General features: G+C 47.1%; 1 protein-coding gene across 1 annotated transcript in view; it reads right to left on the bottom strand.

The window, feature by feature from the left end:
- F9 (coagulation factor IX) overlaps positions 1-13,865 on the bottom strand; it is a 31,536-nt gene that overhangs the window by 16,312 nt on the left and 1,359 nt on the right. The window contains 3 exon segments of the mRNA NM_001009377.3: positions 3,515-3,628; positions 8,413-8,437; positions 8,639-8,802. Coding sequence (NP_001009377.1) covers positions 3,515-3,628; positions 8,413-8,437; positions 8,639-8,802 — 303 coding nt within the window.

Genomic DNA, 13,865 nt, shown 5'->3' with positions numbered 1-13,865 from the left:
AGACTATCTGTTGAGCCTCTCAACTCATCTGTTCTTTTCACTTCGTGGTAGCACGAAGGCCTCTTTCTAATTTTCCTCACGCCTACTGCCAAAGTTATCCTGTCCGGCTTTCTTTTACTCTGCCGCCATCCCCCCTCATATATTCACTCCTATGAAACCAAAGCTCGGACAAAAGATGTTCTATTTCACAAGGTTACCATAGCATGTGCTCTTATTCAGCTAAACTCAAGCTGTTTTCTCCATCCCACAGAAATACTCAGTAAATGAGAGTGTGGTGTCTATGATGTGTTCCCAGAGTGAAAAAAGTGTTTATGTTGCTTGTGATTTTGTTTTCCTCTCCATCCTTGCTTACTGTAGGTGGATGCCTCTTACACTCTTTAGAGGGGACAGGAGTGACCCACGTTCTTACATACCTTGATCTGTCTGGAAAGGCCTCAGATGTAACGTGTAAATGGGGACATACGGTGGTCATTATTCTAACCAAAGGGACACAACAGCCAATTAATTGTTATTCTTTTAACTAGAAAGCATGCCCTAAATGTTTGTACTCCTTTCTCTGGAGAGGAGCCTGATGAACAAGGGACAAAGCAAGTAACATGATCTTGACAATGGAAATCTCCCTTTTCCCCCCTCTGGAGACAAGGGTGAGGCAAGAAACTCGGGGCCTCGGTTCTCTTATAAACTGTGCCATTTAGCAGCCTTTGAGGTCAGTCTGTGGATCAGTTTGAAGTGACAGTTTGTAAATGCTTTTGCTTGCCTCCGGTGTCTGAGATAAAGAGATTTTTGAGAGGATCCCCACTTTGTTTCTGAACCGACTGTGCCGAGAGGATTTTTCTAGACCTTGATCAGGCAGGCTGGGGGAGATCGAGGCTCCCTAGGGGCCAGAGGTGGTGCAGCTGCAGAGCTGTGACCAAAGCAGAATGTGGGGGACCTGAGGCCTGAGACGGTGGCAGCTGTAGACTTAGCACTTCTGCTGTGTGGCCCGTTAGCTTCACGCAGGCGATGGAACGTGTTACAGAAGTTTTGTGCTTACGTTTACATTCCTCGGGGTGATTCTCCTCCACTAAACTGTCTTTGTTTTGTTTTATTTTTAAGTTTATTATTTATTTTGAGTGAGAGAGGGAGAGTGAGCGAGTGAGCTTGGGAAAGGGGGAGAGAGAGAATCCCAAGCAGGCTTTGCACTGTCAGCGCAGAGTCCGATATGGGGCTCGGACTCACGAACTGTGAGATCGTGACTGGAGCCGAAACCAAGAGTCGGATGCTCAACTGACTAAGCCACCCAGGCGCCCCTAAAGTGTCTTTATTTTAAACTAAAGACATTTAGGAACACTTAACGCTAGATGCTACTTTTTTCAAATTGCTCCTTATTTTATTTCATTTCATTTTATTTTATTTTACTTTCTAAAGTAAGTTCTCGGCCAAATGTGAGGTTGGAACTCAGGACCGCGAGATCAAAAGTTGCACGCTCTACTGACGGGGCCAGCCAGGCACCTCACTAACCACTATTTTCAATTATACTTTACTACAGTGTGCCCTTCATTTTTAAGAGACTAATTGAGTCATTCATTCCCTCAGCTCCAATGGTTATATTATTTAAGCTGATAATGAGTAACTACTGCAAAGATTTCCGTACGTTTCCATAATAGCAGGATCAGATTTATCTAGGTAAGTCTGAATTTGAAATTAGAAACTTCCCAATGAAAGTGCTGCGGAGATCGTGAACCACACCCACAGGGATCGGGAGGCTTTGCCCCCACGCTGGGAAATCTGAGGGGTGGGGGTCCAAGCCAGGGCTATCCGCCTGCATCCACTCTTTTCTTCTCACATGTTTTTGCCCGGCCACCTTTTCCTTTTCTTATCTTCTATTCTTTTTTATCTTCTAGCTCTCAAAGGAAGATGATCACTGGAGTTCTCTATAGTGCTGAAAATATTCCTAAATGACATCACAGGCGACTTTTTTTTCTTTCCTTTCTCTGCCGGACAATTGCAGCTGGTGACTTTCATTTTGTGTTATACCTTTTTCATCTGTCTGGCAGGTGGATGGCTAGAAAGTCTTAATAGACTCCTGCTAATTTTCTGCTCTTTGCCCCTAGTCACGTAGGCTGTGCTGTTAAATTCTTTCCCTAGGATTGCATCTCCATTCTTCCAGAGTTTCAGAGTAGAAAGAGGATCTGTCATTAGCGTGGTCTTTCACAACCATAATACCAGTAATCTTGCATCCAGAGATAATAAGCAAGTAGGAGAGGACTTTGGGATTTAATGCTCCAATTGCCAAAACCTCAGCAAAAAAAAAAAAAAAAATTCTAGACTACAAGGAGGAAAGATGCGCAGTGCTCGTAGGTTTGCCATGTAACTCTTTCAGTGTGATCCATGTGGTCAGATTCGGGAGCGAGCTCTGATTTTTGTCAACAAATGTAACATGCGAAGCGGTTCGTATGTGCCAAAAAGCGCCTGTTTTGGGGAGAATTGGCCTCCCCGTATCTCAGTTCTGTACTTAATCGACTGCCGCGGCCTATGTTGATAACAGTTTAGTCACGAGCGCAAACAATTTTATGGGTTTTGTGGCCAGTAGTTAGAAGCATGGGTTTTGGTCAAACTGAAGTTCAAGTTCTGGCTCAACAACCATTTATCGCCTCTATGATTTTGAGCCGTTTGAGCCGTAGTTTCCTCATCTGCACAGAATGGGGATAATAATGGGACTGACCGCATATGGTTGCATCGAGGGATAATAGCAAGGGGGGAGCATCATGACCACATAAGATTAGCTACCAAATAGTATTGCTCTTGCCGTAGTTTCTTGAGCTCGTCCAAGAAACTGTGACTACAGACAAACTGAATGTTTGTAAGGTTTGGAAGTATATGACTCATACCCTGGAATATTATTCGGCCTTTTTAAAAAAGGAAACCCTGTCCTATGCGACAGCATGGATGAACCCGGAGGACATTATGCTAAATGAAAGAGGCCAGTCACAGAAGGACAAATACTGCCTGATTCTACTTATCTGAGGTGTCTAAAAACAGTCAAACACAGAAACAGAGACTACAATTGTGCCTGCCAGGGGCTGAGGGAAGGGGAAAATGGGGAGCTGCTGTCCAGTGGGTATAAAGTTTGAGTTCTGCAAGCTGAGTGAGTTCTAGAGATGTGCTTGCAGTACAGCATGGTGTCTAGTTCTTTACTGCAATAAGAGCACGTTTTTCAGAGAAACTTCTACATAAATATCACATTTTCCAGTTTCATCTGGTTCCACAGGCAAACATGGAACCGTGAGTAATCAAAAAAGAGTTACTTACCGGGGCGCCTGGGTGGCTCAGTCAGTTAAGCGTGTGACTTCGGCTCAGGTCATGATCTCATAGCTCGTGCGTGGGTTCGAGCCCCGCGCCGGGCTCCGTGCTGCCAGCTCAGAGCCCGGATCCCGCTTCGGATTCTGTGTCTCCCTCTCTCTCTGCCCCTCCCTGCTCGCGTTCTGTCTGTCTCTCTCAAAAATAAATAAACGTTAAGAAAAAAGTTACTTACCTAACTCACAGTTCTTCCCTTCAAATCCAGTCTGACACCAGCATTCATAGGAATTAATGTCATCCTTGCATATGCCGCCATTCAAACAGGGATTGGACTCACATTGATCTCCATCTTTGAGATAGGTTAAGATAAAGTTGAGTTAGCACATAAACCGCTTAGAATGCCTCCTTGCACCGACTCGTGGGGAGGGGAGCCTGATTTTAGGGTCAGGACTGCTGATCCTGCTCCTTGTGGGATGACCCTGTCTTCCTGAGTTCCTAAAAACAACCCAAACACAGGTTCCCCGGCTAATACCGTCCTAGGAAATGGCTCTGGGGCAGCCATGCTCGTAGTTGATGCAACCCAAGGGACGAGGAAGAGGGGGAAGAAGGTCTGAGGTTAGAAGTGGACTGTGTGAGCATAGAGAGAGAAGGGTTTTCATTCCTTTCTTGTAGAACGATGGCAAGTGAATTCTAAATCAAGTGACATCACTTCAACCATTATTATCTCTGTGTCATTCAGGGCCCACTATCAAAGGTCTTGCCGAACACACCGAGCATGGTAGCATATGGTATTTGCAACTCAAGGAACCAGCAGCCTAAGCTTGGAGCAAATGCATCTACTTCCTTGTGTTATCCTTTCACTTTTTGTAAAACATTGTAGCAGGCAGTAGTGGTTCAAAACCTCGGAAGAGATGCCGGGAGCATCTCTCGCTGCTTAAAGATATTCTGCTGTCTGTGAAGTGGGCCCAAACGGTCTAGGTCAAGTGAGAAGCAGCTTTTATTGATCTATTTTTAAGTTTTTTAAAGTGGTAATTCTTTACCACTTTAAAACAAAATTAAAAAACAAATTAAAAACAAATTTAAAACAAATTTAAACAAATTAAACAATTTTACAATCTATTTTTAAGTTTTTATCTATTTTTAAGTTTTTAATCTATTTTATCTATTTTATCTATTTAATCTATTTTTTTAATCTATTTTATCTATTTTTAAGTTTTTTAAAGTGGTAATTCTTTACCACTTTAAAGCAAAATTAAAAAACAAATTAAAGACAAATTTAAAAAAAATTTAAACAAATTAAACAAATTTTAACAAATTAAAAACAAATTAAAAAAATTTTTTTATTACGTTTATTTATTTTTGATAGAGACAGAGCACAAGTTAGGGGAGGGGCAGAGAGAGAGGGAGACACAGAACCCGAAGCAGGCTCCAGGCTCCGAGCTGTCAGCACAGAGCCCGACGCGGGGCTCAAACCCACGAGCCGCGAGATCATGACCTGAACCGAAGTCGGACGCTCAACCGAATGAGCCACCCAGGCGCCCCTAAAACCAAATTTTTAAGTTTCTATTTTAATTTCAGTCAGTCGACATAGAGCGTCCTATCGGTTTCAGGTGAGAAACAACTTTTAATACAAAGAATTAAAAATGAAAAGGTCGGAAAAGAGCTGAAGATCTGCTTTATTTATGTAGCGATGGGCTGTGTGTCCTGTCCACCCCTCCTGAAGTTTGTACCTTCCCAGAGTCCTCGAGAGCCTTTGAAGACACGGGTGGAAAGAAAACAGGAGGAAAGAATCGGCAAGAGGGGAAGGGTCAGGATGAGAAGGGAGCCTTTCCGTCTGGTTTCTGAATGCTCCGGCTCCATCCACACTTCTAAGGAAGCTTCGGGAGAAAGGGATGAATAGAACCAGAGGGGAGACGGGTACGCGCTTTGAGCTAAGAGAAACAGCCCGGAAGAAAACAATAGGAGCTAGATCTGCAAGAGGAAGAGGTAAAAGCTGACATCAGAATGAAAGAAAGAAGAAGAGGGCAGCAAAAGAGGCATTTCTCGTTGTCAGTCATACTCAAGAGCCGAACTCCCTGCCACCTAGCCTGTCCGTGTGCCTGCCCTAGGGAGGACGGCGGCGCATCTGTCGTGCTCCCGTCGACCCGGGGTTCCTCTCCCTTTCTCAGAAATAGTCCCTTCTCTGGGAAGGCTGCTTGCCGTAAAGATTAGACCTTGTCCCCTCTGCCCCTTGATCCAATGTGCTTTTGCACAGCTAGTTCAATTTGTTCCAATGCTCTGAAAACAAAATACGTTATCTCTGGTTTATTATTATTGATGTTCGAACTGGTCTAAAAACCGAGCTACATTTGCGCTTTATATTATAGACCAACGGGTCTGAATTATTTAGGATGTTTCACTGAAAGGGTCTGGGCTTGCAGCCAGCGACGCAGCAACTCATTTGCTGAGACATATCTTTAAACCGAGTGTCATTTTATCCTGCATTTAGTCCTCCTTCGGGTGCTTGCCTGCGTGTACCCTGGGCTCGGGCAAAGCCACGGACGGCAGGGGTCAAAGACAACAAGGGACAAGATCTTGCCAAGCGAGAGATTCCCGTTTAAGGCTACTAGGTGGTGGTTTAATGAATAACTGCATTCAGATTTCAAGGCCGGGAGGGGTGATTGTGAAAGAGAAGGGCTTGCACGTTAGGGAATTTGGGTTCTTTTCCGGGCTCTGTGCCCACCCCCGCCCCAGCTGGGTGACCTTTAGGCAAGTCTCTTAGCCTCCCTAAGCCTCAGCGTCCTCCGTAAAACGAGGCGAATAATGCTTTGCTCACAGGGTCGGTGTGAGGATTAAATAGGACAGGCACGCTGTAGACTGTAAGGTGCTTGACCCATGCTAGCTAATGTGCTCGGACATCTTTCTGCTCCAACCGGGCCCTGTCCGGGGTGAGTTGATAGCAGAGAATAAAGCAGGCGAGTGAGGGCCCTGCGCCCCGCAGTCTGTAAAAGCCCGCCCGGTGAGAAATAGCATCGGCTGTTTCCTGCTGCAAGCGAAAGACGGCATGGCGTTTTGGTTTTCTCTTTGCTTTTTTGTTCTTGTTTTTGGCGGACGAAGCGGTAGGGACAGAGTCGCGCCTCTGATGTTTCCGAGATAATCTTGGCCCCAGATACAGTAAACAGTGCGGCCTGTGACCTAGAAGGCAGGGGCCCGGCTTCAAAATGCGGTGCGGTGCTTGCGAGGTTTGGGCCAACCCTGCTGGGGGGTGGGGTGAGCGAAGAAGCGGTCGTGGGGGTTTAAGTACAGCCAGGGGTTTGGGGGCGGGGGGAAGGGAAGTAGAAATTGATTTGCTTTAAAAATTTCTCACAGGGCACCTGGGTGGCTCAGTCGGTGAAGTGTCTGACTCTTGGTTTCGACTCAGATCTCATGGCGTGTGCGTCCAAGCCCCACGTCAGGCTCTGTGCTGACAGCGCAGAGCCTGCTTGGGATTCCCTCTTTCTCCCCCCCTCTCTCTGCCCCTTCAGCACTCGCTCTGTCTCTCTCAAAATAAATAAATAAACTTAAAAAACTACATGTCCCAAGGGGCACTTGGCTGGCTCAAGTCAGTGGAGCATGCGACTCTTGATCTCCGGGTTGTGGGTTTGAGCCTCACGTTGGGTTGTAGAGATTACTTAAGAATAGAATCTTGAAAAAAATAAAAATGTATCACAAGATTTAAAGTTATAAATATAATAGAAACGGAGAATAAAAAGACTTCTTTGCACTAACTGCAGGGGAATTACCTGAGGAGAGAATTGCCACGGTCGCATTCATTACTAACAAGGAAAGGCAAAGTGAACGTAATAGAGTGCCCCTCGTCCTTCCTCACGATTTAAAAACAAAAGTGGACGGGGCACCTGGCTGGCTCAGCCGGTTAGATCACGTGTCTCTTGATCTCAGGGTTGTGGGTTCAAGCCCCATGTCGGGTGTAGAGACTACTTAGAAAATCATCTTAAAAAAATAAAAACAAAAGCGGAGACATTATGAGTTACCAGCCTATGAATAAGTCTAATAGTGTCCCCAGAATAGCAACTGGAAAATAGAACTAGATCTCAAAGTGTTGGAAACTCCGTGAATTTGCTCTCTAGGTTTTATCCGTGCAGACAGATACGTCAACCTGGGGGCTCATGCTGCCTCAGAATCCTGCTGCTGGATTCTACGTGAGTTTGCGAAGCTCAGTTGTCATGAAAGTTTGGCTTTTCCTCTTTTTGGTCGACCCATTCAACAAATATTTACTCAGCGCTTCTGTACCGGGAGTACGTCAGTAAACAAAACACTTGGACGCCACCGCCAACGGGAAGCTTACATTCTCACGAGGTGGGGAAAATAGATAATAAGTGGCACAAATAAGAACATTATATGTTACCTCAGATGGTGCAAAGTGCTACGAAAAATAATAGAGCAGGATGCGGTTGCTAGGTGATGGGGTTATGGGGAGGCGGCTGAAGTACTAATAGATGATCAAGGTGGGCTTCATGGAGATGGTGACGCTCGGGTGAAGAACTGAAAGAGGGGAGGGAGCGCGCCTAGGGGGGGAACCTGGCGGAAGAGAACCTGGCACCGTAAAGGAACAGCCGGATCAAAGGCCAAAGCCAAAGCATTCCCGCGGCATTTCCGGGGTGTGCAGGGAGCCGCAGGGAGGCCAGGATGGCTGGGGAACACCCCCCTCTCCCCCCTACTTCCCACTGTGTGTGAGGAGGTGAGCAGGAGGAGAGGGTCCCAGGGCCAGTGGAAAGGGAGGGCCGGGACCATCACGGGGAGCCTTGGGGGCCATCACCAGGAGGAGGACTTGTATTGGACAATACACATCTCAGTCCGTCAGCATTCTCACGTTCTCTGCTGAAGACTGCGAACTCTGATTCAGTCCCCAGACACAGGAACCTGAGTTTCCTCCTTCCGGCCGCCATGTTTTGAAAGCCCTGGGGAGGAGTGAGCTTATCTGCCCGCTGATCCCTCCCATGCTGGCAAAAACCTGTCACGTATCACCGTTGGGTCTTGAGTAAAAGAGTTGGACCCTTTGGACGGAGTCTAATGTACTGTCTGTTTACACAGAGAAAAGAAACGTAATTCTCAAATGTTTCGTGTCCCAGCCAGAGGAAAAAATTAATTGCTTACCAACATACTGCTTCCAAAATTCAGTCTATAAAGAAAAAGAGGACAAGTTAATGGCAGTACTTAAAATGTTTTGGATTTGATTGCTTCCCTTCTGTAACATTTGTCATACATCTATGTGTGTAGCTATTTAAAAATTTCAGAGAGAGGGTTCTTTTTTTTCTTCTTCTTTTTCTTTTTAGGTTTTCTGTTCTTAGCATCTGAAGTATGTTACGTGGAAAATACTCACGGTTTTTTCAGTGTTTTCAAAAACTTCTCGTGCTTCTTCAAAGCTACACTTTTCTTCCATACATTCTCTCTCAAGGTTCCCTTGAACAAACTCTTCCAGTTTGCCTGAATTATACCTCTTGGGCCGGCTCAGAACTTTCGTGGCATCTTCATGATCAAGAAAAACTGCAATTTAAAAGAACTGTCCTTTAGCTTTAGGAAAAAGAAAGCATCGTGAAAATTAAATACATCTCTTAAGAAGGGCTTTGTTTTTAATCCAAGGAATCCCAAAGCCAATTTATCTTTGGGGCCTAGAGCCAAAAATCTATGATGTCCTCACAGCACTGTATACACACGGAGCTTTAGGAATTAAAATTCAATTTGGCTTTTAGTCAAGAGAGCTCCAGTAATGAACGGTCAGATTTTCAATTGTATTTGGATTTACTTTGGATGAAAAAAGAAAGTTCTCAAATAAGCAGTTAACTTCACACTCTGTCATCATTTGAAAATAGCTAATTGCAGATCCGTGCAAGGTGATCCATCACCCTGGCCGGGCTGTGTTTTCAGGATGCGGTTGCCCAAATGACTTTGCAGCAAATTTCTCTGGGAAAAACAGAAGCCTGATTGTGGGCCCGCTGCACATGCAACCCCAGTGTCTCTCACTAGATGTTAAAGAAAAACCATCGCACTAATTTGTTTATTTCCAGACTCACAACACCATCGGTTGGCACGTGTTCCGGGAATTACAGTGACAAGTTTGTCTCTGGGATTCAGGATGTGCCCGTCTGTGGGGCAGTCCTGAACTCTGGAGGATTGAGGTCTCTAACCTATTTGTCTCCTTCCGTCCCTCCCTCCCCACACTCACTCACTCACTCTCTCTCTCTCTCTGTCTCTTTGTCTCTGTCTCTCTAGATATAGAAAACATATCCATCTCTATCATTTTTTTTTAAGTTTATTTATTTATTTTGAGAGTGAGATAAGGTGCGAGCAGGGGAGGGGCAGGGAGGGAAGGAGAGACAGCATCCCAAGCAGGCTCTGTGCTGTGAGCACGGAGCCCGTTGCCGGGCTCCGACTCCCAATCCGTGCCATCACGACCGGAGCCGGAATCGGATGCTTAACCGACTGAGCCACCCAGGTGCCCCTCCACGTCTATTATTAATAACAGGAACTCGAGAAGTTGCCGGAGTTGTTCCTTTCTTCGAGGGACCGATCCCATGTCAACAGGACCAAGTGCTTACAAGATGAACTTTCCAGGCATTTTGGGACTGCTTGCTCATGAATTCAAAGAAAAAAAGGAAGGAAGGAAGGAAGGAAGGAAGGAAGGAAGGAAGGAAGGAAGGAAGGAAAAGAAAGAAAGAAAAACCAACTAAACCATATTCCCTTAGTTTCCCTGCAGCTGGTCACTTTACGGACACTTCTAGTCCCTCGGCAACCTCGCTTTTTCTGTGGCTCTGCGAGTCCTCTGGGGCGTCGCTTGTTTCCCTGGATGCAGCAGACTCTTCCTCTCCAACCCTTGCCAACTTTCTCGGTTCCCTTCGCTCCCTCTTCCGTGCCGCGGGATCCTGTGGTTCCCCGCCGCCAGATCAGTGCGGCCACCTGCCCGTCTTGCCTTCCGAGGCAGCCCGGGCGCCGTGGGAGAAAGCCACCCACTGTCGCCACCCAGCCTTGCCCAGCGGGCCCTCCTCTCTGCCTGGCGATCCGTTTGCTTGGCCCCGGGCTCCCCTACCATGGCCTCTGGGTCTGCGTCCGATTTCAGCGTGGGCCGGGTGGAGAAACAGGGGTTTGCAGCCAGGTCCCACCCACCCGGATGTGAGTCCCGTGTCGACCACCCGTCGGCCGGGGGGACGCCAGGCGAGTGACGTGAGCGCCGAAGCTTTACCTCGGCCAAGTGCAAAACGGGTACGGCAGTCGTACGATAGGAACATTGAGCTCACGGTGTTGTGGGACGGGGATCGGTGAGCGGATACGCGTGCGCAGCACGTGGCGGACGCGGGCTCTGCCCTCTTTCTCCCCGCTCCTCTCGTGCTGGCCTGCCTTCCTGTTTCTCAATTCCCTCTGTAGCTCCTTGGTGCCCTTTTCTGGGGTTCTTTCCCTTCTTTGCTCCCGTGCGTATCCTGAAATGACTCCTGTCGGGATCGGCAGTGACCTCCTGAAGGGTAACTTTGAGTCCATGCATTTCTTGACCGCCCGGTAACATTTCTAATGCTTCGTCTCTCTTACTTCGCGGTTCTCTTTCCACGAGGCCACCCCATTCTGGTTCTTCTCTTTGCTGTAACTCCTGTTACTCATCCACCACTCGAATCAATTCACTCCCCTTTGCCTGCCTGCCCCTTAAATGTCCAGAGTTCTCCCAGGTTCCTGCCTCAGGCTTTTCATGCCATTCGACTCTACCAGGGCTGGGACTCGGGCAAGGTACCCGAGGCATCTGGGGCACAGAACTTAAGGAGACGCTCTCTCTCGGTGTGTGCAAGTACATTTATGCTCTGTGTGCCTTGATTGCCTCACCCTAGTCCAGCCCTGACTCTTTCAACACTATTTTCTTTTTCTTTTTTTAAAGTTTATTTATTTTGAGAGCGAGAGCGAGAGAGAGAGAGAGAGAGAGAGAGAGAGAGACTCCCAAGTAGGTCCCGTGCTTTTAGCGTGGAGCCTGACGTGGGGCTCGAACCTATGGACTATGAGATTATGACCTGAGCTGAAACCGAGAGCTGGCTACTTAACCGACTGAGCCCCCCAGGCGCCCCTCAACACCATTTTCTTTTTTAATTTTTTTTAATGTTTATTTATTTTTGAGACAGAGAGAGACAGCATGAGCAGGGGAGGGGCAGAGAGGGAGGGAGACACAGAATCTGAAACAGGCTCCAGGCTCCGAGCCGTCAGCACAGAGCCTGACACGGGGCTCAAACTCACGAACTGTGAGATCATGACCTGAGCCAAAGTCGGACGCTTAACCGACGGAGCCACCCAGGCGCCCTGCTCAACACCATTTTCTGAGCGCTCACTGCAGTCAGGCGCTGTGCTCAATACCACATTATCCGTGCTCCCTCCCTGGATCCTCACACACGGTTGTAAGGGCGGTTTCTACAACAGTGGGCTCCGTTTTTTTTTTTTTTTTTTTTTTTTGCATTTTAATTTTTTTTGATGTTTATTTATTATTGAGAAACAGAGCATGAGGCAGAGAGAAGGGGAGACAGAGAATCTGAAGCAGGTTCCAGGCCCTGAGCTGTCAGCACAGAGCCCAGTGCGGGGCTCGAACTCACAAACCGCAAGATCATGACCTGAGCTGAAGTCGGACGCTTAACTGCGTGAGCCACCCAGGCGCCCCGACAACGGTGGGCTCCAAATAGCCATCTCTAGTCAGATATATCTTCTGAATTCCAGATCATCTTCCCAGCTCCCTAACTGTACATTGTCATGCGACGAATCAGAGCTGATGATTATCTAATGCTTCTGCAGTGCTGGACGTGATGCTCTGTGCTTTGCAGCCATCATTTCATTCCATCCTCACAGCAGCCCCATGAGATTGATCCCGACATCTCATTTTTGTAAAGGAGGAAAATGGAGGTTCACAGAGGTTTAAGTAATTGGCCCTGGGTAACACACTGAAGTGTCAGAACCAGGGTTTAGACTTTGGCAGTCAGACTGCCCAGTCCACGCTCGGAGGTACCACTCCGTGTCCTGGAATCGCATCAGACGCCCCAGATGTGTAGTCCACACTTGTCTGAACCTGTTCCCCTTCCACAGCCAGAGGGGTAAAAGCCCTGTCCTTTCTACGTCCTGGATGTCACCTGATTTCCTTTCCTTCTTCTCTGCACAACTAATGTCCAGGCTCCGGCCCCTCATGCCTTCCCAGGATGATTGCAGTGGCCTCAAGACGGTCACCCCATGTCTCGCCACCCCTTCCTCCAACAGTTCACTGGAATGTTGCCAGACTCATGATAGGTGATGGCGCCTAAAGAGTGCACTTGTCGCGGTGAGCACCAAGTAATGTAGAGAATTGCTGAATCACTATATTGTACACCTGAAACTAATGTAACACTCTATGTTAACTACACGGGAATGAAAATGAAAAATGCCATAAGAAAAAAATGATAAAAACGTTGCCAGACCGAGCATTCTAGATCAGCCATCATCAGTGCCATTCACGTTTCCACGTCCGTTGACCCGACAGTTCGGCTCTGTTGTCCAAACTCCTTAGTTTCAGGCCTTTGTTATCTGGTGACCTGACCCTGTCTAGCTATCCTACCTCGCTTGTCATATTTAATATTCAAAACACCCTGAGTTCCTGAAAGACCTCACATTCTTTGTGGATCTGGATCTTTGCACGGGAGTGAGTCTCTTTGCGTAGGATGCCCTAGATCAGACATTAAAGGACAGTGAACCTACTCCTCTTTTAAGACCCAGCCCCAAATACTGTCTCTGTGCCGAGTGTTTCCCCAGTTAATGTATCCCTTTGTGCTCCTGGTACACATGTTGTCACGTTACATTGAAATCTCTCACCTGACCTCACGATACTTTAGGTCAAAGAGGGAGTCCAGATGATCCCTGCGCCCCTAATACCTCACCCCAGTACCTGGCACCGTGGTCACTCAGTCTTGTGAAGTTCTGCAAAGCATACGGGCCGAGGCTGTCTTTCATTCATTCATTTCATGCATTCGTTCTCAATGAAAGACCCCTTCAGTCCATATACGTTACAAAATCAAATTAGTTCTGCAGAACGGGTTTGATTTCAAAATTCTAAACTGATGCAAATAATGCCTAATGGCAGCAGTCATGAAAATGTAACATCTCCGTAAGTCATTCATAGAAACAGCTCTTAGAAGCCAGTGACCGCTTAACAGCAGAAGAGAGCGCTGCATTAGAACTGTCCATCCTTTGGGAAATTCCCTCGGCTCTCTCCTCCAGGACCTGTTATCTCTGACTGCAGTGACTCCAGAATCACACTGCCTTTCTACACAATTGTTTGACGGTCATATATTTAGCCTTTCTTCAGCTTTATCTCTTCTAGCCATTATTTCCCCAGCTCTGAAATCCTACTCCCCGTCCCCGCTCCATACCTATCCTTTTTTCTCCCCCAACATCTGAGGTCTTCAAGGGAGCAGTAGCCTTCCAGAAACCTCCGTTATCTCACCACTTATCTTGAAGGAAGGGCTTGGATCTTTTGTGGTCCTAGATCTCACACTGGTGAGCTACGTGTAAAGACTTAGCCTTATGTCCCACTTGGTGAATTTTCCAGCTAAATTTCTTCACTG

Source organism: Felis catus, chromosome X (assembly GCF_018350175.1).
Source record: "Felis catus isolate Fca126 chromosome X, F.catus_Fca126_mat1.0, whole genome shotgun sequence".
Lineage (NCBI taxonomy): Eukaryota > Metazoa > Chordata > Mammalia > Carnivora > Felidae > Felis > Felis catus.
The sequence above is the reverse complement of the archived record's forward strand: the minus strand, read 5'-3'. Positions and strand labels throughout refer to the sequence as shown.